The sequence below is a fragment of the Paroedura picta genome, chromosome 1, assembly GCF_049243985.1.
Source record: "Paroedura picta isolate Pp20150507F chromosome 1, Ppicta_v3.0, whole genome shotgun sequence".
NCBI classification, from domain to species: domain Eukaryota; kingdom Metazoa; phylum Chordata; class Lepidosauria; order Squamata; family Gekkonidae; genus Paroedura; species Paroedura picta.
The window spans coordinates 16,742,452-16,767,983 of record NC_135369.1 but is presented as its reverse complement, the minus strand read 5'-3'; the positions used below and the strand labels follow the sequence as shown (position 1 = coordinate 16,767,983).

General features: G+C 50.8%; 1 protein-coding gene across 10 annotated transcripts in view; it reads right to left on the bottom strand.

Annotated features, from left to right (window-relative positions):
• MARK2 (microtubule affinity regulating kinase 2) overlaps positions 1-25,532 on the bottom strand; it is a 168,213-nt gene that overhangs the window by 37,666 nt on the left and 105,015 nt on the right. For all 10 annotated transcript variants that reach the window (XM_077324028.1, XM_077324037.1, XM_077324045.1 and 7 more), the window contains 2 exons: positions 15,986-16,165; positions 4,011-4,064 (listed from right to left, as the gene is read on the bottom strand). In XM_077324028.1, coding sequence (XP_077180143.1) covers positions 4,011-4,064; positions 15,986-16,165 — 234 coding nt within the window. The remainder of the gene's footprint in view (positions 1-4,010; positions 4,065-15,985; positions 16,166-25,532) is intronic.

Sequence of the window (25,532 nt, the reverse complement as noted above, 5' to 3'; positions counted from 1 at the left end):
CGGAGTATATAAAGAGACCTGTTTGGTCCCCAGCTGGGAGGTGGTGGGGTCTGGGACAGAGAAGGAGCAGGACGTAAAATGAGGAGGAGGTGGTAGGTGTGGCAGGATAAGGGGCTAAGGACCTGGAGATGGATCCTGAGGAGGGCAGGGTTGGTGGGGAGGGATTTCAAAGGGGCATCATGCCACAGAGCATGGATGCCCAACCTTTTTGAGACTGTGGGCACATTTGGAATTCTGGTTCGGCACGGCAACAAAATGGCTGCTAAAGGAGGCGGAGCCTGCCACAAAACGACTGCCACAGAGAAAATTTTCAGTAACATGTTGTAGAGACTTATGCTATGTTGGCAGCTGCAGCCAAAGCAACATTGAAAAAAATCTGCACAGCCAATAAAATCTCCACTAGCCAATCAGAAGCTTTGCTGGGCAAAAGCCCTTCCTGGCTCCACCCACTTCCTAAGAACATGGTAGGCTTCAGAATAGGTGTTGGCAGGTACCATGGTATCCACGGACCCCTGTGGGGGACCCCTGACACAGAGCCTTCCTTCCAAAGTGGCCATTTTCTCCAGGTGGTGAACTGACCCTCTGATACCTGGAGGTCAGCTGTAATCCCAGGAGATCCCCAGCTACCACCTGGCAGCCCTATCCTCAGCTCCATGGGAACTGTGCCCTCAAGAGGGCTCAAAATTTAAACACACCCACAAAACAACCTAGAGGTCCTTGATGCTTAAAGAGATGATGCCCACGGCAGCCTCCAAGACAGTTGCCAGGCGCCTGGATCCTGAACAGCTCTCCTGTCCTCCGCGATGCCACCAAGCGTCTAACTGCTGCAAGTTCACCACTAGCTGAGCTTAGAAGAAAAGAAGTCGGATGTCCACTTCCAGTTATCTTTCGGACCCCCGGCTTTGGCTGCACATCTAGGCTGTGGACCAGTGCTCCTGCACGGTCAAGGCAAGGACCAGACTCTTGTGGCCAGGGACCAGGCCCAGCTTCCCTACCAACCCGACCAAGGAGGCCTTTTTATGTTGCCCGGCAGCTTGTGAAGCCAAACCTAACTAGGAGAGAAAAGGGATTCCACATGAGTCAGCAAAGGAGGAGAGAAGTCAACCAGCAGGGGAAAAAGCAATGCCAGAAGGCTCCAAAGCAGGGGTAGTCAAACTGCGGCCCTGCAGATGTCCATGGACTACAATTCCCATGAGCCCCTGCCAGCATTTGCTGGCAGGGGCTCCTGGGAATTGTAGTCCATGGACATCTGGAAGGCCGCAGTTTGACTACCCTGCCCTGGAGAGACAAGAGAGCAGGAGATGTTCCTCCTCGGATCGAGGGAGCTGCTGCAGTCTCTGACTGGCTCACTTGGGCTTTTGTTTAGAAGGCCTTGTCAGCAGCTGCGTGGGGGGGGGGGGGGGCAGCCGGCCGTGTCAGGCTCAGAGTCAAGCAGAACCCCAGGCCAGATGGACCCAGCGGTCACGTTTCAGCCACTGGTGGCAGCTCATGCTGACAGGCGCATCCTCTGGGGAGAGGAAGTGAGAGGGAGTGGGGCTCTTATCAGGCGTCTCTGGCAGAGGCCCCAGCCGGACCGGCCCAACTCTCAGGAGGGGCTGGGGGAGGATATCGCGGGGCAACAAAGAGCCGAGGTGGCCGACGTGCCTCTCCTGACCGAGGGCGGCTAAAGAGGGAGAAAAACATGGCAGATGTGCGCATGGCTCGCGGAATATTGGCTAGTCGCCCATTTTCTCTGCGCTTCCCTTTCCCCAGCCTTTGCACGTTTGTCCCCCAAATGCACAAGGAAAAAGAGAAAGGAGGGGGGAGGCAAAGAGAAGGGTTTCCGTTCTTCCTTGGCTCAGAGCTCAGCGCTGGCATTGGGAAACCAAGCAAGGGCGTGGGGAGAAAGACCATCTTAGGTTCCCCAGCCTTTTTGAGCCTGTGGGCACGTCTGGAATGCTCATAGGGTGGCAGAGCCACAGGTGGCAGAGCCGGCCCCAAAATGACTGCCACAGCTTGATCTTATTTGGAGGTTCTAGCAGGGGAGTGCAGTTCTCAGATACCCTTGACTGAAGAACAGTACACTCTTTCTATCTGGGATGGTCGCCCTCTTCCACCGAGTGTGCCGCTTCGGGAGGGACGCACGAAGAGCGGTGAGGGAGGTAGGGGACACCTACCTAGCCAGCCAATTCAGCTGAATCAACCTTGGCAATCAATGGGGTGACAGCTATCGCAGCCAGACTGCACCATTTGAACCATCTCTGTCTCTGAACACGGGAGAATGTTTACACTGCTTTGCTATAAAATGCTAACTTCAGCCGTTGCTAAATCTGCAGGGAAGGCGGCTGAAATAAGGAAGACCAGGTTGAAGCTGAAGCAATCTTGAGTAAGTTGTGTTCATTACTAGCGGGAGTGTATCTTAATTTCAAATTGTAGCGCTACTGATTATTGCGGTTGGAATCTTTTCCCGTTTTAACTTTTAGTGCATTTTACTTTGTTTGTCTTGCTGTCTCTGGTCCAGCGCTGCATTAATAAACTAAACTAAGATTGCCACAGCTTAACTTCAGTCGCACAGATGCCAAAGCAACATAAAAAAAAAAAGCACAATCTCCAATAGTCCATCAGATGCCTGTCTGGGCAAAAGCTCTCCTTGGCCCCACCTGCTTCCTAAAAACACTTAGTTGGGCGCCCAGGGTGCCCGTGGGCATCACGTTGGGGACCCCCGCCTTAGAGAGAGCCAAACATCATAGCCAGTGGACCCTCCGAACTGGGAGCTGCAGAAAACCGCTGTCCTGGTTGGGCCTACTGGACAATGGCTGCAGTGGTCTGCTGAAGATGACAAGGGACAGTGAGGACCAAGACATACGGGGTCTGCCCAAGGCTTAAAAGTCTTAAAAGAGGGCTAGATTTAAACGCCCCAAACAAGCTGCGGTGCAGTTGTGATGTGTGCTAATTTGATGCACTGCTTCATCCCTTGGCACTGAGAGACTGAAGACGGGAGTGCTCCCCCTTGGCACGTGGCAAGAGGAAAGTGGGGAGGGGAGGCAGAGAGAGAAAGAGAAACAGAGAGAGAAAATGCAAGCAGGAGGGATAATTAACCAGTCAAGAATAAGGTAGGAGGCCATTAATTCCAGAACTGGAGGGAGGGGAGCGCCTCAGTTAAAGAGCACGTGCTTTGCATAAAAAGGTCCCTGCCTCTCTAGTTATGGATAGCAAACGTCTCTGCTGAAGGTCCTGGACAGCTGGGACAAGGCAACACAAGGCCAGTGGGGTTCTCAACCTTCCTAATGCCATGACCCTTTAATACTGTTCCTCATGTGGTGGTGACCCCCAACCATAAAATTATGCAAGGGTTCTTTCACAGAAATTCAACCGAAACTGACCTATAGTGCGAAGAGCCATTATTCATGATTGTATATAAAATGGTTATAAATTGTATATAAATTGGCGGGCGCCTTCAAGAGGATCAGCAACAGTGGCGGCACCCCCTCCCCCCGGGCCAAGCTGCTTGCCCTGCTGCAACCCCTGTGAAAGGGCTGTTTGACCCCCAAAAGGGTCCCGACCCCCAGGTGGAGAACCACAGACTTAGACTGTTTAGACATTAGACTGATTTTGATTTTAAAGGAGCTTTAAATGTGGACTTCTAATGTGCTAGAAGGGAAACACCTCCTCCTGACTCTCTAGCCTTACACCCCACTACGCGCATCATTCCTTTCCATTCTTCTTCCCCAAGCCTGGTTGCCTAGCTCACGGTCCAGGATCAGAACCTGGGGGAGGAGCCCTCTGTCCTATGTCCTTCTATGACATCACAGCAATTCAGCCAATCACAACCAGAACTCTCCTCACTGCTGCCATCGTTGCTCTATTTGGCAAACACAGAGGGGGCCCCTGTTCTTCTGAGATTTGTAACAAGACCCCAGCAACCTGACAGAGCTGTTATGAAGGCAAGCAAAAAACGAGAGCGGCGTGCGTGTTTATATAGTGCTCCTCCAGAAGAGGCGCAATCAAAGCCACTTGTGTACACCCCTTACCTTCTGTAAGCTGGAGGAGTTCAGCTGCGTCTTGTCGATGATTTTCACGGCCACCTGAAGGCGGGGGGACACAAGAAAGGCCATATTAGGTCTGCCCGTTAATTGAAGCAAATTGTTGTGGACTGACTTCATGAATAGTACTGGAGTAACCTGCCCCTCTCCCTCACCCGCTGTGGCTACCAGTAACCCTGGGCCTTGCTTTTATTTTTTTATAGAAGAAAGACATTCTAAAAGCAAGCCATGTCTCTCGGGACTCACATGTCCTGCACAGGTCGAGGACAACAATAACGGTATGAGGACCAGGCATAACCACCTCACCTCAGCGACTGACCGCTGACACGGGTTCTGTGCCCCCGCACTCTGCCATTTGGCACCCTGGGGTGGAGCTGTGGGGTTATAGAAAGCCTTGGGAGGTGGGCGTAATGGAACCATCCAGGGTCCACAGATTTTGAGCCACTCTGAGAGCCTGTCCAAATCCATGCTTGCCCCCAGGGAAGGGAAAAGGATGGGGAATACTGGCGGATGGGCATTTCACAGCCAGCTTCCGAGGCGCTCCCAGCATCTCTGAGGCTTCCAGTTCCCAGCTGAGAGGGAAGGGTAGGAGCCCAGCATGGAGGATAGAGAAATCTTTCCCCCTCCCTCCCGGCTCTTCTTACAGACCCCCACACCAATTTAGATGCTTTGCTGCTTTCTGAAGAGAAGAGGAAGAGGAGTTAGTTTTTATACCCTGCTTTTTTCTACCCGAAGGAGTCTCAAAGCGGCTTACAGTCGCCTTCCCTTCCTCTCCCTACCACAGGCACCTTGTGTGGCAGGTGGGGCTGAGAGAGTCCTGAAAGAACCGTGACTGGCCCAAGGTCACCCAGCTGGCTGCATGTGGAGGAGCAGGGAATCAAAAGCAGCTTGCCAGATTAGAAGCCTTCCACTCTTAACCTACACTAATCCAGCATTGTGCCGTAGCTGTCAGCAAGCCCAAGGTCACCCAGCTAGCTGCATGTGGGGGAGTGCAGAATCGAACCTGGCTCGCCAGATTAGAAGTCCGCACTCCACCAAACCGGCTCTCATTTGGACTTGTGGGTCACCTCATACTGGAAAGCCTGGGAACCGCTATCCTAATCCAATCCAGCTGGTCCCTTCCTTGGGGGAAGGAGGGCTGAGGCAAGCTCTGCAAAGCAGAAGACTTCATGTTCAATTTCAAGCATCCCCATTCAAAGGAAACAGAAGATGCCTTCTGGAAGCGGTCCCAGTTCAATGACAGGCCATGCGCTCCTCATGAAAGAGGGCCCCGGGCCAGTCCCCGAGATCCCCTGGAGGACAGTTGTGGGAAAGAAAGTCACAGACAGCCAATCCAGGCAGTTTTGTGGCAAACGTGACAGCGGCCTGGCTCCCTAGTAAGGCATCTTAATATATTCATTGCAACTCGTGATTCTGCCGGGCCGGCATACTCTGGCTGGGGCCAGAACCGAATCCCCCCAGCTCAATAGCTTCCAAGCCCTACCAAATGCTGGACTTTGGCCTCCTTTCAGACAGGCGGCGCTTCTGTCCACAAATGCAAAACGCTTGCCGATGCCCTTCGGGAGACCTCTGCGGCAAGAAAGGGTGTGCACTTTTGGCTCATGTGACCAGAACGCCAAGCGCTCACAATCCCTGGCGGCAGTTGTCTGCTTGGCAAACCAATAAATCGGACCCCCCCCCCCTCCCCAACAGCCATGGCGGGAGGAGGGAAGAGATAAAGGCAGAGCCCTCCTTTTAAGCACAGGGTCAAGAGAGAGCTGCAAATAAGCAAAGGCCAAGGCGTGGAGCCCTCCGCAAATGCAATCAGTTAAAGGCGTGCTAAGAAGGAGGGCGGAGGGAGACGGGAGACACGTAGCCAACAGCCCGCAAATGAGAGGTGGAAACACGCCAGCAGCGAGTCCGGTCGGCCAGAACATGGCTGGTAATTGCGTCTCTCGTCAAGCGGCGGCGGGGAATGATTGCCACTAGAGGGGAGGCCCTAGACTGGCACCAGCACTCCAGTTTCCTGGACAGAGCAAGGCCAGGCCGGTTCACACCCCTGCATCCGAAGAATTCTACAATCCCGCTCCATGGAGACCCTGATCTCCCCTCCCCAAGAAAAGCCGCTACTGCAAATCAATTAAGATGCATGTGCAAAGCTGGCTGATTAAGGCATGGTTCAGCCCTGACTGCGAGGCTCGGCTTTCCACAGGGGAGAGCAGTGAGGGAGGCAGGAGGAAGGACTGTGAGAATACAAGTCTTTGGGGGAGTATTATTGCTGGAGGGTGCAAGAGAGGAACGGGCATGGAAACGGCAGGAACTGGGAAGGGGGGGCGGACTTTTGCACTGCGTCCTCAAAGACGCCTTAACAATGAGGACTAGAACCTTCATCTTTAGTCGGCACTGCTGCCTCTAATAGGAGCCTACCCACGCGCTTGAGTCACTCGGAGAGGCCCTGTGACTGCACTTTGTCACCTGCAAAAATATTAGCAGATGGCTGGCTGCGTGTGACGGTGCCTTCTCGCTGGTAGTCCTGGGACCAAGAATCTCCATGCTCTGTGAGGTGTGTTTGCCCCACTTAAGAAAAACGCACTCCTCTGGTAGGGCACATACTGTGCGAAAACTGGGATTTTCTAGTCCGGATTTTGGTTTAAACAGCTCAGCAGGTGACTTGTTTCCCAGTGAAGGTTTCCTTTGGTTGCTGCTGATTAAGGCTTTGTATTCTGTTCTCGGTGGTGATTTTAAATCCTTAGTCATCGTCTTCCACGTTTCAAGGAAACTGCTTCCTAAGACGCTGGGGCAGCAGGAGGGGACCACTCCAAGAATCCTTCAAGACCAATCACAGCAGCTCTGCTGGGTCCTTTGGAGCGTAGTAGAATCATAGAATCATAGAGTTGGAAGGGGCCATACAGGCCATCTAGTCCAACCCCCTGCTCTACGCAGGATCAGCCCAAAGCATCCTAAAGAATCCAAGAAAAGTGTGTATCCAACCTTTGCTTGAAGACGGCCAGTGAAGGGGAGCTCACCACCTCCTTAGGCAGCCTATTCCACTGCTGAACTACACTGACTGTGAAAAACTTTTTCCTGATATCTAGCCTATATCGTTGTACTTGAAGTTTAAACCCATTACTGCGTGTCCTCTCCTCTGCAGCCAGCAGAAACAGCATCCTGCCCTCCTCCAAGTGACAACCTTTCAAATACTTAAAGAGTAATGGGTTTAAACTTCAAGTACAACGATACAACCATAACCCATTAACCATGAGTGGCCGCAATCCTTCAATGGCTAAATCTGCAGATCAGGGCTAAAAGGATTCGTCGGCACGCTTGTGGTGTAGTGAAATCTTCAATTAAAAAAAATGCATAGGGGGATTTTATAGAATCATAGAGTTGGAAGGGACATTCGGGGGCATCTAGTCTAACCCCCTGCAGAATGCAGGAATCGCTCTCCCCCAAATACAGTTGCATCAACATACTTTGGGAAAGTGCTACGGCTGGGCGCCGTGGCAGAGTAGGATCCTGGCTGCTGCTCTGGCCCGTTGGCGGCTGACGCTGGCAGCAGCTGTGGACCTGGCGGAGGAGGACGCTGGCAGGCCCTGCAGCGGCAGACACCGGAAAACGCTGGGGGTCCTGAGATTGACAGGTGAGGAAGCAGGCAACCCCTCAGGCACCAAGCACTGTGGCAGTGGACACTAGTGGCCCCTATGGGCCTGGGATCGAAACACGAGGGCACCAGACTCAATGCTGAGTGGGGGGCTTGTAGCCTTGTGGGCTCAGCAGCATGTGGGGGGATATCAGATTCCCCCTGTGAGTCTCACTGCCCCCCCCTCCCAATTTTTGCATGTGCGTGCATACAGATAGATGTCTCTCCGGCACCCTCTGCTTCCTGCTATGTAAAACCCGGGGCCTGCTCTGGTTCAGGCAAAGCTGCTGTAGCCGCAGAAGGTCAGACCGGGACAAGTGCGTTGCAGTGAAATCAAAACAGTTTTCAGTTACGCATCAGGAATAACTTCCTGAAGGTGGGACAGCTTCTCAATGGAACAGGCCTCCTTAGGAGGAGATGGGCGTTCCTCCTCCTCTCCTTCACAGTTTATCTGCTGCTGGCTCTTCCATCTCCATCTCCCAAGTGGCTGGAGTGGCTGGATGGCCGTCTGGCAGCAAAGCTGCTTCTGTGGATTTAGGCAGAGCGTGAGAGGGAGAGCAGGGAGGGACGGGACAGTGCTCCTCTCTGGTGGCCAAATTCATGTCAATACTACTTTGGGATCGGAAAGCATCTCCCCCCAGGCTAGATTGGCCCAGGGATCCTGGACGTTTTTTAGCCTTCCCTTGGACACAGAGCCGGGGTCACCAGGGCAGTGGGGGAGGGAATGTTGCTGTGAATCTCCTCCTGCATGGGGCTGGACTTGGATGACCATGAGGGTGGCCTAGATCGGTGGTCCCGAACCACCAGGCTGCGGCCCGGAGCTGAGCCGCGAAGGCCCTGGCACTGGGCCGTGGATCCCTCTCCCCGCCCCCCCCGGCAGTAAGAAATTTCCTAGGCCGCAAGCTTGTGGCCCGGCAAGCTTCTTACTGTGGGGCGGGGGGGGGGGGGGGAAGCAGGGCCCTCCCTGCTGCCGCCGGTCCCCAGCCTGAAAAAGGTTAGGGACCACTGGACTAGATGATCCCTGAGGACATTTCCAGCTCTGTGTTTTTAAAAAGGTCATGCAATTTATTTTTTAATTTATTTTTTAATTTGTATACCGCCACTCCCCAACAGGAGCACCCGGCTCCGTTCAAGTGTCCATCAGACCTACGGTCTCCCCTAACCCTGGCTCTGCCTTCCGCTCAAACGAATGTTCCCTTTGGCTGAGAAGACGTCCTGGAGCGTTTGCCCCGGCAGGGAAGGTGCCGGCTGGAACCTCGTCACAATTGTGATTTATTTAAAAGCTTCTCCGATGCAGAGAGAGGACCTGCCACCTCCTGGAAGATCCTGACCCGAGGCCTGCTCCGCAGTCCAACCGCCTTGGGACTCAGTGGAGAATGTGACGCTGTGGAGTGAGGAGGGAAGATCCACGGGAAACAGTCATGTTTCACTCCACTCACTCTTGTTCCTCTGGGGTAGCAGGCGTTTCCTAGAACAGGGGTGGCCAAAGTGTGGCTGGCAGGGGCTCATGGGAATTGTAGTCCATGGACATCTGGGGAGCCACAGTTTGGCCACCCCTGTGGGTCCTCAGAGGAGAACAGGATAGACCAGAGGTTCGCAAATCCCAGATGCCAGATCACCAAGGTGCCTAAAAACCTCACTGTCTGATGCAAGCAATCCTCCGTCAAGGCACAAAGCTTATCCCTCATTTGACATCTGAAAACTTTATCACATGGCAGGAAAATACTTGTGGATTTTGCGACTGTTTGTGAATATGTTAACCTTCCACCATACAATAGTGAGAGGTTTCATTTCTGAAGCAGTTTTCTACGTAGGTTCCAATACTCGGTTAATTGGTGCTTTTTTAAAGAACTGATGGAATAGTCTGAAATAGGTAAGAAGTTCACCTAAGGACACAGGTCTGTACCCTTGACAGCTATAGTGATACAAAACTATTGATACGCCACACTTTTTTCATGGTTTAGATAAAGCTGCAAGAAGAGATTCAAATTAGGTTTCATGGTAGCAACACACAGAAAATATTTCCCTTAAAAGCCAGAGCTCTGAAGGCTGAAAAATGACCCTGGGTCTTAAATTTTGGGGCCAGCCAAAGGAAATTTGTCATCTGCTGTTGGGGCTCTTCGTATCTGCGGGACCGCCTACCTCCTTATGCCTTCCGTAGGGCAATTCACTCTGTGGGTATGAATCTGTTGGAGATTCCCAGCCCAAGGGAGGTCCCGCAGGGCCTTTTTGGTCCTGGCCCCTACCTGGGGGAATGAGCTCCTGGGAGAACTGCAGGCCCTGTCGGAACTTTCTCGGTTCTGCAGGACCAGCAAAACCAGCAAAACAGAGCTCTTCCGCCAAGTTTTTGGTTGAGGCCGGGGCAAGGAAGATCTGGGCCCCTCAGTGATGTGTGAGATCATGGCTCCCGAGATGGTTTCCCTGAGACATTTGTTATTTAGGACAGGGGTAGTCAACTTGTGGTCCTCCAGACGTCCATGGACTACAATTCCTGGAGGACCACAGGTTGAGTACCCCTGATTTAGGAGGTCTGTGAGTTGGGAGGTGGGAGGGTGTTGTCGCTGCCAGGAGGAGGTTGTAATTAGGATTTTAATGTTATGACTGGGGTTTTATGACTGTTTCATGAAGATTTTATTGTGGTGAGATTTTTTTATTGTGAAGCGCTACGAGCCATTCAGGAGTCGTGGTATAGAAGTCAAAATAGAAATAAAAATTTAAAAAAAAGACTGGAGCTAGATGCATGCTGGCCTGGAGGAAGAAGAAGAAGAGTAAGTTTCCATACCCCACCTTTACCTTCTGAAATCTCAAACGTGGCTTACAAACCCTTTCCCTTCCTGACCCCTTGGCATCTTGCCAAGTAGGTGCAGCTGAGGGAGTTTTGAGGAAACTGTGACTGGCCCAAGGTCACCCAGCTGCCATGAAGGTGCTGGGGAAAGTTGTGAGATGCTCAAACTTTTCAGTGTAGAAAAGAGACAACTAAGGGGGGGGGGGGGAGACATGATCAAGGCTTATAAAATTACGCAAGGTGTGGAGAAAGTTGAAAGGAGAAATTTTTCTCCCTCTCCCCCTATGAAGCTGATCAGTAGGTTCAGGACGGACAAAAGGAAATACGTCTTTATATAGAGCGTGATTAAAATGTGGAATTCGCAAACAGAGGATGTAGTGATGGCCACAGAAATAAACAGCTTTAAAAAGGGACTGGATAGAGTCATGAAAGATCGGTCTAGCAGTGGCCACTTGCCATTGGTGAGCTCCCCCTCACTGGCAGTCTTCAAGCAAAGGTTGGATACACACTTTTCTTGGATGCTTTAGGATGCTTTGGGCTGATCCTGCGTTGAGCAGGGGGTTGGACTAGATGGCCTGTATGGCCCCTTCCAACTCTATGGTTCTGTGATTCTATGATTCTATGTAATGGGGAGAAATCTCCACATTCGGAGGCATTAAACCTCTGAATCCATCAATTGGGGAAGGTCTCGGCTTCCGAACTCCAGAGGAACTGGTTGAGGCCGCTGTGTGAGACAGGATGTCGGACTAGATTGGAGCAGGGCTCTTCTTATGTTCACATTGTTCTGAAAGCAGCTTCAGTGTGCAAGAAAGGCTTCAGAACTGGCCCTGACTGTGAGTGCATGTGCCCCCCTCCCCCAGCAGAAGAAGAACAAGACCACCTGAAAGAAAGCCCACGTTTGACAGCACCCCCATCAGCCCACCATCTGCCAGGGAAGCAGTCAGAAATGGGTTCTTGGCAAGCCGTGCAAATAGATAAGTTAGCATTTTTCAAGGCTAGAAAGTACATTCTTCAGGATTCAGGACCCAGGACTGCAAGGGGAAAGGCCAGGAAGGGGGGGGGGCACGGGGGGGAGAGATAAAGCAAAGATGGTCGAAAATGCTTGGTTGACAGAAGAGATCGGGACACAGTGGCCACGGCGCGCACAGAGGTCTCGGGAAGGGGGAAAAAATCAATACGGTCTCTTCCGCCACAGTGACTGTGTTGTGGTTTTAAGCATTATACATTTCTGTACCTCTTGAGGACATGATGCAAGACATTGTTCTCTGCGCACGTGGTTTAGCGGCCGGAGGTAAAGGTTTATTTTTACAGCAGATCACTCGCAGTAAGCTGCCAGGTGCCATTTTTTGACACATGCAAGCAATACGTTTTAAGAGGGGAAATATGTTCTTTTCAAGTGTAAGCAATATTCTGTACCGTCCCATGGTTGTTACCTAACTGGAGCCCCTGCGGATACAATGAGTTATACAATGAAGATGAATGAACCCTGGAGCAAACGACTTGCATCACTGAGGTGCAAGGTTACAATGCCGGACTAAGGATCTAGGAGACCCCCCCCCCCTGCCTTTCCCCCAGGTTTGAATCCCAGCTCTGCTGCAGAAGCTTGCTAGGTTTCCTTGGGCCGGTCACTCTCTCATAGGGTTATTGTGAGAATAAAACAGAGGAGAGCTGTGAGCTGTTTTTGGTCTCTGCACCCTGCTTTTCTCCCCTAAAAGGTAAAGGTAATGGTATCCCCTGTGCAAGCACCGAGTCATGTCTGACCCTTGGGGGGACGCCCTCTAGTGTTTTCATGGCAGGCTCAATACAGGGTGGTTTGCCATTCCCTTCCCCAGTCATTACCGTTTACCCCCCAGCAAGCTGGGTACTCATTTTACTGACCTCGGAAGGATGGAAGGCTGAGTCAACCTTGAGCCGGCTGCTGGGATCGAACTCCCAGCCTCATGGTCAGAGCTTCAGACAGCATCTCTGCTGCCTTACCACTCTGCGCCACAAGAAGCTCTTTTCTCCCCTAACAAATACCTAAAGAAAGACAGTGGTGAATGTTCCTGGGGTGCAGGAGCTACTAGTGCAAGGAACCTTAAAATCTGTGCTGACCTGGGATAGCCAAACATTGCAACACGTCATCATGCTCAGCCCTGGTTAGTACTTAAGAGGGGAGACCACCAAGGATCACTACGCAGAGGCAGGCTGTGGCAAACCAGCTCAGCCACCTCTTGCCTTGAAAAGTCTCTGGGGCTGCTGTAAGGCAGCTGCTATGTGACTGCATTGTCCACCGTTGTGTATGTTAATAGTGAAGGGGGGGAGCAGTGAACTGCGAATGGATTTTATTTATTACTAGCTTCAAAGCCCATTCCTAAGAACGGGTCCTGAAAGGGTCCCCTCCCCTGGCCAGGCAGCTTAAGGTGGCTTTGGGCCGCAGCTCCCAGCCAAATCGAGTGGGGCGGGTGGGGGCTGGGCAGCTCGTTAGCAGGGCCAAGACAGAGCTCCTTAGCATGCAGTCAGCAGGCCCTCATCAGCAGGCCCAGCCTAGCAGGCCAAAAGGCCCTTGTTAGCAGGCCCTGCTTAGCAGGCCAAGAGTCCTTCATTAGGAAGTCCTTCACCACGACCCTTTGCCCAGGATCCTCTCCCCTTACCAGCTGCTGGCTCCAGGCACTGAGGCGTCTGAGAGCAAAGAGCCTACAGTCCAGGGCCGGAGGGTGGGAGCCGCAGGGGCAGGGCCAAAGCTGGCTGCACCCTGATTGGCCCTATTCCAACTTGTACAGCCGGACACATCCCACTCCCTAGGCTGTTTCATAAATATATAGAGGAACAACAATGGATAAGGGTTATTTGGTTTACAGACTGCCCCGCTTGACAAGGAGGCTTGGCGTGGTCTGCAACACAGATGAGGACTCAGCGCATAAATGTTGGTCGTCAAATAATGAGGCAGCCGCTGGGATAATGGGCTACATCAGGAGTGCTCTGGCCCGCATCCTGCATCTAATCCCCATCTTCTGAACCAAGAATAATACTGCGAAGCGCCAGTTATTACAGGTGAGCTGCAGGAGACAGCCGGAGTTGGCTGCATATGTAGCTGCTCTCAAATCAAGGCCTTCGGTATATAGATCCTTCTTGGTGACTGCCTTGCCGGTAGGCTGATCCTGCACGGAGCAGGGGGCTGGACGACATGGCCTGTATGACCCCTCCCAACTTTGTCATGCTATAAGCCACCCCTGAATGTCTCTTACCTCAAGAACCCTACAAGGTGGCCATAAGTTAGCTGTGACTTGACCGCACTTTCCTACACCTTAAAATTTCACTGTAACTTGATAGCAGGTGTTGGGGAAGACATCTCCTTTCAACAGGTGATGGAACATCACTGCTAGGCTGAGTTGATAACAATGAGCTAGAAAGTCCAATGACCTGACTTAGTTGGAGGCAGTTTTGCGTGTGTGTACTGGGACTACCCGGAAGGGAGACTGTGGCTCGGTGGTAGAGCACCTGCTTTGCATGTAGAAGGTCCCCGGTTCAATCCCCGGTTCCTCCAGAGAGGAGGATCTCACACAGCAGATGACAGGAAAGATAATGTGTCTGTGTGAGACCCAGAAGAGCAGCTGCCGGTCAGAGCACACACAACTGAGTCTGAAGGATGAATCAACTAACTCGGCATAAGGAAATCACTAGGCAGCCTTAAGCAAAACAGAATGGAAAGAGGTGGCAGACCTCTAAATAAACACAAAAGGAGAAAAACGCGAGTACTTGAGTGGTATTAATTGGATTCTGAGTGGTTTTTTGCCAGGGGCATTGTGATTTCATGGGCGTTAGTGTGAATTAGATTTTCTGAATATTTCATCTTTGGACAATGAGTGCCAATTGTATAGCTATTATACTGTTTCTTACTCCCTGGATGCGTCACAGACTTGGTGCTCACATGCCACACACGGTATTACTACATATTATTTATATGTGTTTCAACACTTATTCATTGTACGGGTTAAGTTTCTTATTTTGGATTCCCGTAATACACTGACCTACTCCTGTACTGATCTTTCTTCAAACCACTGGTTTCCTCCACTCCATCCTACCCCATGTATGGACGATAATACTGTTAACCTTCTGGTCATGTAGGTGCTACGGGACTCAAAATTTGTTCTGCTGCTTCAGACCAACATGGCTACCCGCTTGAAGCTATCTTTATAGGACTAGAGTTAGAATTGTTGAGCTGTTGCATTTGGAGTTCTTTCATTGTTCAAAAGCAAGCAGGGCAATTAGAGAGGTGCAGAATCTGCAAGCCTGTGATCCTCTGTTATTTTATGTTTCAAGTGTTAAATAAATAAATGTTTTTATTTGTTTTATCGGGTGATTATTTAAAAACCGAGACCCTCCAGATTCACAACAGTAATCATAGGTTGTATCCTACCAGCTTTTAGTTTATTTATTTATTTTATTTATTTCCTGCCGCTCTCGGCTAACCGGCTTGTTTTCTGCTGGCAAAATGGAGGACAGAGCTTCTTTGACCACTGCAAAGGTTGCATCTAGGGACAGAGCCCTCAATAGGGAGAAATCCCCCACGAAATGGGAACTATAATGAAGACGGGATTTGGGTAAGACTGAACAGGGAAGCTGGTAGAATACATATAGTCCTGTAACAATGAAAACCTTCTTTGAGTGAAGTTCTTCAAAATTTTGTACCGGTGTGTGTGTGTGGGGGGGGGGGGGAGAACCAGCCCTCAAAGATGCAGAAGAACTGCTCATTTGAGTCCAGTAGCACCTTACAAACCAACAAGATCTTCATGATAAAAGTTTTTGAGAGCCCAAGTTCCCTTTGTCAAACACAACTAGGAATGGAGAACTGAGTCCTTTTTGTCCCAGTCAAAGGGTGGGAGGGATGTCATAAAGAATGGCTGCATAGCTGCAGAAGGGGCAGCAACCTGTAGCCTTTGGAGACCAACTTTCTACGCTTGGCAACAAAGCTGATCTCTCCCTTGTGGCTTCCGCTGATGCTCTCTAGGTTCCCACTGACCCTCCCTAATGTGTTGTAGTGGTTAAATAGTGGTGAACTCTAATCTCGAGAGTGTACCACAGTTCTCTCAGAGCTCTCTCAGCCCCACCTACCTCACAGGGTGTCTGTTGTGGGGAGAGGAAGGGAAAGATGTTTGTAAACTGCTCTGGGACCCCTTCTGGAAGTGAAAAGCGGGGTATTGAAAAAACAGCTCTTCTTCTTCTTGGGACTCATCTCTCTCTGTCATCGGACTCAGAATAGATGAGCGATAGGGATGTGAGTGTCCTGCATAGTGCAGGGGGTTGGACTAGATGACCCAAGAGGTCCCTTTCCAACTCTATGATTCTATGATTCCAGAAGCCCATAAAAACCATCACCCTCAGATCTCAAAGTAACGCCAGGTAAAATGAGTGCCGTACTTTTCAAACACTAACAGGATGCAGGATCAAGCTGCCTTACTGTTTCAGGGGCTGGCCTACTCCTCCTCCACACACAGCCTGCCATGTCCACTTTGGAACTCAGCGAGAGACAAAGCGTCTTCCCCACCCCCTCCAGTCGCCTCTCGGGGCTCTGCTCACCTCTTTCCCCGTCAGGACGTGCCGTGCCAACTTGACCTTGGCGAAGTTCCCCTTGCCGATGGTTTTCAACAAGCGGTAGTTCCCGATGTGCGGCTGCTCGTCTGCGGAGGTGGCCGAGGTGCGGCCTCGCAGCATGTTGGACTTTGTGCTGGGCTTGGACTCTGGATGTCCTAAGGCCGGCTGAGGAGACAGTGGGGGGAAGGAAGGGGTGGGGGAGAGAAAGAAAGACACAAAGGTCATGAGACTGGGATTGAGAGTCCCAGAGGTTCCGTGCAATGACCTCGCAGCTATCACCAGGAACGTGACAGGCGCGGGATCGTAAGGGATTCCAGGTGCTCTAAGTGCCTTACAATAAGGCTGTATGTTTCTACTCCGCAAACATTTAGCCAGGAGATAACATCAGGGGAAGCCCTCAGCCTCCATGCCCTGATGTCGGCTGTCCAGAAGAACAGGTTGGCCACTGCATCAGACAGGATGCTGGACGGGATGGCCCACTAGCCTCTGGGGCCCCTCTGCTGTTCTTAGCCCTAGGCCAAGCAGAATGATGCCTGAGACTTGTAATGCTTTTAATGCATGGCAGGGGCCATGTACATTTTTTTGTAAATGGCTTTTTTCTTTTTACAAAAAAAACGGCAACATATTCACTTTGGCCACTGAGGAACGTAAAACGTTCTTCCTGTCCGGATCACAGTGGCTGGCCCCTGTGCGAGACAGGATGCTGGACTAGATGGACTGCTGGTTACATCCAGCCGCTCACCTGCTTGCAGATGGTCTGGCTATACACTATGGGACCATTTGAATTACTCTGAAGCAACCATCAGATTAAGAAAGAAAACAAACATAAACTACACAGAAGCCCTTTGGTGCACTAGTTCTACAAAACATCTCCCTCTCTAATAAGGATACCCCTAATGGGATAGTCAGTTGAGGACACTGCTGGCAGGGGCTCATGGGAACTGTAGTCCATTAACATCTGGAGGACCACAGGTTGACTATCCCTGCTCTATATAATTCAGGTGGCCAAACTGTGGCTCTCCAGATGTCCATCGACTACAATTCCCATGAGCCCCTGAGTAGTCCATGGACATCTGGAGAGCCAGTTTGGCCACCCCTGCTCTATAAGCATCCAGTGGTCAGATTCGGACTCCAAAATCCAGCTGAGGCCAGGCATGGAACAGTGTACACTCAATGAAGTACAGCTCTCTCAAGCACGCATACAGACCCCCAGAGAGGACACTTCCTGACCCCCGCGTAAGAATCACACTGAGCCTCAGAGCTCAAAAAGACCACACGGCTTAAAAAAAAACACTTTCCCCTTTCAGTGTGTTAAAGGAGCTATAACGCCGGAGGAAGCGGCATCTAATCTGCAGACTTTGTGGATGGCGGGAAGAAAGAACAAACTGAGGAGCTTAAAACTTGATGCCCCATCTAAGTTGTTTTTAAATTAACTGCAACCAGCCCTACAACCTCTAAGGAAATGCCGCCGCCTACCTTATCTTGGTGATAACAAACACCCAATGATTATTAGACCCATTTCACAGATGGGAAAAAAGGAGCCATTTGGTTCCAGGCCTCACAGCCCTGACGGGGAATGGGAAGGACCCAGTTCATAGTTCCCATTACTTTTAAGCCAATAGCCCTTGTTTCCCTACCCCTCCATCTTCGGGTTTGTTTTGCCTGCCTGGAACCACCTCCCCCTGACACCTTCGGTGACCCAGAGCCACCCCATCTCCTGAACACCTGCATCCTGGACCCTGGTTAGCTTCATCCCTGACTGTGGCACTTGTGAGGGCTAGAACCAAGCGTGATCAGAGGAAGAAGACCGGCAAATTATACATTTCTAGAAGATGGCAGCGAGTTGCAGTGGGCGATTATGCCATCAACGTGTAACAGAAACAGCCAATGGTGTTGAGACATGAGAGCAGGTTTCCTTGGCCTTGTTTTGGGGGCTGTGCCAAGGGTTTCGTTTACACCCCTCTGAACTGGAGGTGACAGCACACTATTTGCGCCCCACTTATTGCAGGAACCAGTGATCTAAGACAGTCGTCCCCAACCTTTTTATCACCGGGGACCACTCAACGCTTGACAATTTTACTGCGGCCCGATGGGGGGGGGTAGTTTACTCCTCTACTCTCAACCACTGCCCTAACGCTCTCTGGTCGCTATGGTAATGTTTAAACATCCCTTCAAAATAAGATACAGACACGCCACAACAAGGAACATAAGGAACATTTTATTTTCATGGAAATTTTAACTCATGACAATGACAAATCAATGGGAACCCTAAGCTTGTTTCTCTGCAACGAGATAGTCCCATCTGGGAGTGATGGGAGACAAGGACACCCGAAGTGTGTTGTAAAGGGCCAGGGGGGGGGCATCCTTCGCGGCCCACCTCCAATTAGTCGACGGACCACATGTGGTCCACGGCCCACAGGTTGGGGATCGCTAATCTAAGGGAGTCTGGAGGTGAAAGCAACAGGCAAGAGGAAACGAGCATTTGACAATCACATCCATAGTGCCTGATTTCTCTTTTAATGGCCGGGCTTGGGGTGGTAGGAGATGGGAGTCTAGATTACAGGGCCGGAGATTCGACAGAACATGCCCCACGATCCCCTCCGGGGCCTGCACTCATCCCTCGTTAAACAAGCCCCGCCTGAAAAGTTGTGCGCGCCCAATTTCTGTACCCCGTGCTAGCCTCTGAGCTCCGAACAGAGAGACTGCGGATGGATGCACATAAAGCTTTCTGCTCTGGATCCGTGCCCTGCACTTGGCGGGCTCTTCAAGGACGCCGTGGGCTTGTTGCTCTCCCGGGGCCACCGCAACAGCTGAGCCGCCGTTCCAAACGGCACCCAGGAGGAGCAAATCAAAAAACGCTGCAGCGCTCATCTATAATTTACACCCAGGCAGGGGATGAAAGGATGGGAAAGAACACTTAAGCGCTGTCGAAAGACGAAACCACCATCTTTTTCACCCTGGAGGGCATTGGGAGGGGGGGAGGGGGCTTCATTTGGCTGCATTTTCCAATAAGCATTTGTTAGCTGGAGATGGCGGGGCGCACATGGGGGCGGGTATTCGGATTTGGCTTGCCGCTACAGACCCATCATTCCCCAGCAGATCTGACTGGATCTCAGGCCAAACAGGGTTCTCTGGTTTCATTCGGGGAGGGGCTGTGACTCAGACGGCCCCAGCTCCAATCCCTGACACCTTCAGGAAGGATCAGGTTGCCTGGCTGCGAGGTCACCGGGCAGCCCCAAATACTCCGATTTCGCTGGGAAGAGCCATGGCTTCTGCTTGGTGTGCAGAAGGGCCCCAGGTTCAATCCCTGACACCTCTGGCTTAAAAATGGCCAGGCAACGGGTAATGTGAAGGACCTCAGCTTGAAACCCCAGAGAGCTGCAGCCAGTCTGGGTAGACGATTCTGGCTTTGATGGACCAGTGGTCTCATTCGGTATAAGGCAGCGTCACCTGTTCTTTTCTTTCCCATGTTACAATGGACCCACAATTCTGGAAGCGGGAACTAGGGGAAGGGAAGAACATGGAAGGTTGCGCCATTCCACCCACCCCAATGGAGGACGCTGTCCTAAACCTTTGGTGTCCTCGCATTTTTCTGTGACATCTTGAAAGGCTAATATGTGGCAGCAGAAACATTCCTAGGCTAATAAAATGGGAGTCCAGGAACACCTTTAAGACCAAGAAAGATTTATTCAAGGGGTGTACTTTCGAGTGCTTGCTTGCACTCGAAAGTTCACGCCCTGAATAAATCTTTGTTGGTCTTAAAGGTGCTCCTGGACTCTCATTTCATTGTGCTACTTCAGACCAACATGGCTACCCTTTTGAATCTATTCCTAGAAGAAGAAGAAGAAGAAGAAGAAGAAGAAGAAGAAGAAGAAGAAGAAGAAGAAGAAGAAGAAGAAGAAGAAGAAGAAGAGTTGGTTTTTATATGCCGCTTTTCTCTACCCAAAGGAGTCTCAAAGTGGCTTACAGTCGCCTTCCCATTCCTCTCCCCACAACAGACACCCTGTGCGGTGGGTGAGGCTGAGAGAGCCCTGATATTCCTGCTTGGTCAGAACAGCTTTATCAGTGCCCTCGCAAGCCCAAGGGCAGCTGGTTGCATGTGGGGGAGTGCAGAATCGAACCTGGCTCGCCAGATTAGAAGTCCGCACTCCTAACCACTACACCAAACTGGCTCACCAAACAAGAACCCAAGTGCATCCCAGAGACACAAATGAAGACCCATTCCAGCATTCTGTTTCCTACATCTGCCACTCAGATGTTCCTAAGAGACCTAGATTGCCTCTGGACATGAAGAGTCCATTCCGTCACCATAGCTAATAGCCGCGGATAGACCTCTCCCTCTCAACTATTTGTTTAGAGCCATCTTAGCTCCATTTAAATTGATGGCCGCTCCCACACCTTGGTGCACTCCACCTATTAATTCCGCATTTGTGTGAAATGTTTCTTCCTTCTTCCTGCCCTGAATCACCTGCCTATCGACTTCAGTGGCTTAATCCAGTATTACAGGTGAGGAAGAGAAGTTCCCCAAAACACGGTTCCAAAAAGGAGATAAAACAAGGGTTTCAAAATTAGGACTAGTAAACATCAATAAGAGACGAAAAGCATCTCAACCTGCTTTCGTTTTGGTATCAAAGTATGTGCATAGCTGGAGAGGTTATTCCATAACCAAAGTGCCACCACAGAGAAGGCCCCCATCCCCAGGCACTGAATTTGTTGTTGTTATGTGCGAAGTCGTGTCCGACCCATCGCGACCCCATGGACAATGATCCTCCAGGCCTTCCTGTCCTCTACCATTCCCCGGAGTCCATTTAAGTTTGCACCTACTGCTTCAGTGACTCCATCCATCCACCTCATTCTCTGTCGTCCCCTTCTTCTTTTGCCCTCGATCGCTCCCAGCATTAGGCTCTTCTCCAGGGAGTCCTTCCTTCTCATGAGGTGGCCAAAATATTTGAGTTTCATCTTCAAGGCACTGAATACTAAACCTCAAAAGGCAAGAGGCCGCCGAAGTAAGACCTCTGAAGAGAGGACTGGCACTTAATAAGCCTCCAGGTGATGTGCCGGAAGCCTCTGCAGCATGGAATGGTTTACACCAGAGCCTCCGAAGTAAGACCTCTGAAGAGAGGATTGGCACATAATCAGCCTCCAGGAGGAGATGTGCCGGAAGCCTCTGCAGCATGGAATGGTTCACACCAGATCCACAAGGCCCTGTAGAAAGAGTTCCCCCTGAGAGTGGCAAATCTGAAACATCCTCTCTGTTGCCAGACAACTCATCTGAAGCACCGCACGGAATAAGCTGCCATTTCAAAGGCATCTTTCTGGCCACTTGAAAGAATGCGTTTGGGCCGGCCGCAAAAACGAGATGCCCAGAAAACCCTCCACAATACCAGCTGCGGGGGACTTCCTGGTGAAAGGATTACCGAAGTAAAGCCGCAAACTCCCAAGCCCTGGGAAGCGTCGTCTGTGCAGCTGTGAGCCTCAGGTTCCACTCCAGGAAGTGGTTACGCTTCAGAGAATCTGTAACGTACCCACTTTGGATCGGCAGCAGATACCCGGAAACGCGGCAGCGCCTGATAATCCTGCGGGCCGCTTTTTCTCCTTGCGGGGGCCCTTTCCTGACCTACTCAAACAAAGCAGGCAAACAAACCAACCTTGAATCCGAACAGAACTAAGCCTGCAGGGACACACCCAAAGCTCTGGCGGGGATCAGAAAGGTGCCCTGAATAGCACTACGACTTAAAAGGATCGCTCCAGATGGTTTTACTGCCCACAAACGCCACACGCTCCCCTTGTGCCCACGGCTGCCAGGTTCTCCCAAGCAGCCAACAAGGCAATTAACTGGCATTCAAGCTTTAAGGCCCTAAATGCCTTCGACCCTTGCGCACTTCAAGAACTGGCTGGTGCTCTCCACCTACCGTGCCCGTGCGGCATGCCTCTTGCTGTCCAATGGGCCGTAGAGGGAAAAGTGGCTCTCCCCACAGCAGCTCCCCCACTTTCCCCCTCTACCCCATTTGTCAGAGCTAAAGATCTTCTAGGCCAGGGGTAGTCAACCTGTGGTCCTCCAGATGTCAATGGACTACAATTCCCATGAGCCCCTGCCAGCAAACGCTGGCAGGGGCTCATGGGAATTGCAGTCCATGAACATCTGGAGGACCACAGGTTGACTACCCCTGGTCTAAAAGGACACGGTACAGCAAATGTTGCTGAAGCTGCACAGGGCTGGGTCCTTTCAGTGCCTGGATGGGAGGCTGCCTTATGTACACTGATGATTCTACTGGGAAGGGTCGTAGTCCATGAACATCTGGAAGAACCACAGGTTGACTACCTCTGTTCTAGGCAGCCTGTCCTGTGAGAGCTCAGGAACGTCATGGCTCCGCTTTCTAAGGGGAGACGGTTTAAGTCATTAGTGACACCCTTGCTAAAGAAATTAACAGCTCCCAAAGTGTATATTATCGGGGATCCATAGGTCATGTCTGAGTTATCTGGAAGCTCCGCTCAGGCTGCAGCTGGTTTCCAGCCAGAGAATCACCATCTTAAAGATCCAACAGAGTGAAATCAGGAGATTCTGAACTGCTCTTTAGCAGGGTGGACATCCATACAAAATTGTGGCTGTTCTACTGCAGGGGTTGTCAACCTGTGGTCCTCCAGAGGTTCATGGACTACAATTCCCACGAGCCCCTGCCTGCGTTTGCTGGCAGGGGCTCGTGGGAATTGTAGTCCATGAACCTCTGGAGGACCACAGGTTGACAGCCCCTGTTCTACTGTATTTATTCCAAGCCTGAAATTAATCTAAACCAATAGTTCCCAGCTTCTTTGCTACAGTGATTCACAAGTCCAAATTTACTTGGTTTGGTGACCCATCCAGTGCTGGCCCAGGGTTTTACGGTGCTGTAGGGAAACTAGGACTTTGGCACCCGTCTAGTTTAGCATTCCGCTTTCTGTAGGTGCCAACTGGATGTTTTCAAGAGACCAAACAGACATCTCACAAAAGGCGGAGGTGCCCCCACTTTGAACCCCGAACAAGTGGCATTCCAACACATGCAGACTTTCTACACGGGGGTTGCGTTGTAGCCTCTCGCCACCCTCTCCTTCATTTCCTGTGATCCCCCCTAAGATTATAAGAGACTCATTCTAGTAACCATCAAGACACATTTTGTTTGTTGTGCATTGTACATGCAGTGAGGAGAAAAATGCCAACTGATGTAAGATATGGAAGGTGCCGCTTCCAGGGTCAGATCTTGCTTTCCAAAATACAAAAGAAAGCTATGGAAAGGGCAAGGGTGACAATTAGGGACAGCTAGATGACCCAGGAGGTCCCTTCCAACTCTAGGATTCTATGATTCTATGACAGTTGTGCCATAAGATTGCTAAGAGTCAGATTCGACTGAATGGCTTCCATCATTTGGCTCATGAGGTCTCTTCCAACTCTACTATTCTATCATTCTATGATCATTATCATCAGCCTACAACCCACTTTCAGAGGCTTCACAACCCAATTTGGGGTCCTGATCCATAGTTTGGAAAACACTGATCTATACCACAACAGCAAGAAAATGAATGCTGCTGGGATCTCAAGCAATCTGTCTCCCAATGACAGAACAAATTTAGAGCCCAGTGGCACCTTTAACACCAACAAAGTTTTATTCATGGTGTGAGCTTTTGCATGCACACACACCTCCTCAGATACAATTTCATGGATGCTAAAACTCTGTTTGTCTTAAGGGCTCTAAATTTGTTCTGCTGCTTCAGACCAATATCACTACCCACCTGATCCTATCTCCCAATGGGTTGAAGCACAAGATGCCAACCAAAAACCAGGGAATCATTTCCACAGTTGTGCTTCATTAGAACCACTGCATCCACCCAGCCCCCCCCCCCCAAACCAAACAATTGTTCGGTGCTCTGAAGCCGGAAGCAGATATGTCAGCGCCCCCCAAAGTTTCATGAAGCTGTACTCAATCCACCTGGAACAGCCAACCACATGTGCCACATGTGCACAGGGCAGAAGCAGTCTAAGACCTGATGGGATGAGCTCCTGAAAGAACTGGGAGCCCTACATGGGCTCTTAGAGTTCCGCAGGGCCTGCAAAATAGAGCTCTTCTGCCAGGTCTTGGTTGAGGCCAGGGTGCAGCCAAGGGGCCCCTCCAGGGTGCAGCCAAGGGGCCCCTCCCCTCATAGGGGCCCCTCCAGCCAAGGCAAGCTTATTCACCTATGTACCTGGATTTTGGCACCCCCTTAGTTCTCCCACAGAGGGGGCTATTGGATTTGAGGGTGGGGGGTTGGGACTTTGCTGCCGGGTTGTTATTTCAATTTTTAAATTTTTAATCTTATATTGCAGGGTTTTATCGTATATAACCCGCCGTGAGACAGCTTTGCTGATAGCGGTGGGCAATAAATCTAATAATAAATCTACTACTACTACTACTAGTAGTAGTAGTAAGTAGTAAGAAGAAAAAAAGACAAAGGGGAAAGGAGGGCATAGCTGGGACCCTGCTGAAAAAGTTCTCCATGAACTCACGCTCACGCTCACAAATTCCCTCCACGTTGTCTCTAGAAAGAAGGCGCTGGTTGGAAAGGAAAATGGGCTAGAAAGGAAGAACTGCTGTCCTCTGGGCAGAATGGCTTTCCAGTGAATAAATGGGCTCTATCACAAGAGCCCTGCCATGTCAGGAGGCATCCAAATATTCCGTGTTGGAATATTCAGGGCTTTATGAAGGAGGGGGAGATACACACTGAATACACATTTGGATAGGGATGATCACTAAAAAAATGGATTGGGACACACAGAAGATTTGTGTACCCTGCTTTTTACTACTACTACTACTACTACTACTACTACTACTACTTCTTCTTCTTCTTCTTCTTCTTCTTCTTCTTCTTCTTCTTCTTCTATTCTGGAAACAGGTGGGAGGGCGGTATCCATATCCAATTAACAACGAAAACTGAAGGAGTCTCGAAGCGGCTTACAATCACCCACCCTTCCTCTCCCAACAACCGACACCCTTTGAGGTGGGTGAGACTGAGAGAGGTCTGAGAGAACTGTGACTGGCCCAGGGTCACCCACCTTGCTGTATGTGGAGGGAGGAGGGAATCAAACCAGGTTCTCCAGATTTGAGGCTGCTGCTATTAACCACAACACCAAGCTGGCTCTCCAATATTAACATGTACACACTTCTCAGAAATTGACAGGAGATCATTAGAACACAAGCGCAGGATGAAACCCCCAGCAGTCATGCAACCCAGCCGCAAAGCACAGCAGAGCTCTGTGAAAACTGGGCCTTGGTTGAGAAGGGAACGAGAGGCCAATATGGCCACCCAGCAAACTCAGATCATTAGCACTGAAAGAAAACCATGATTTAGGACAGGAGTAGTCAACCTGTGGTCCTCCAGATGTCCATGGACTACAATTCCCATGAACCCTTGCCAGCAAATGGGCCCAATTCCCATGAACCCCTGCCAGCAAATGGGCCATTTGTATGGTTTCAGAAATAAAATACATTTTTCTTTTTGTGATTCATGAGATGATATTGATGGG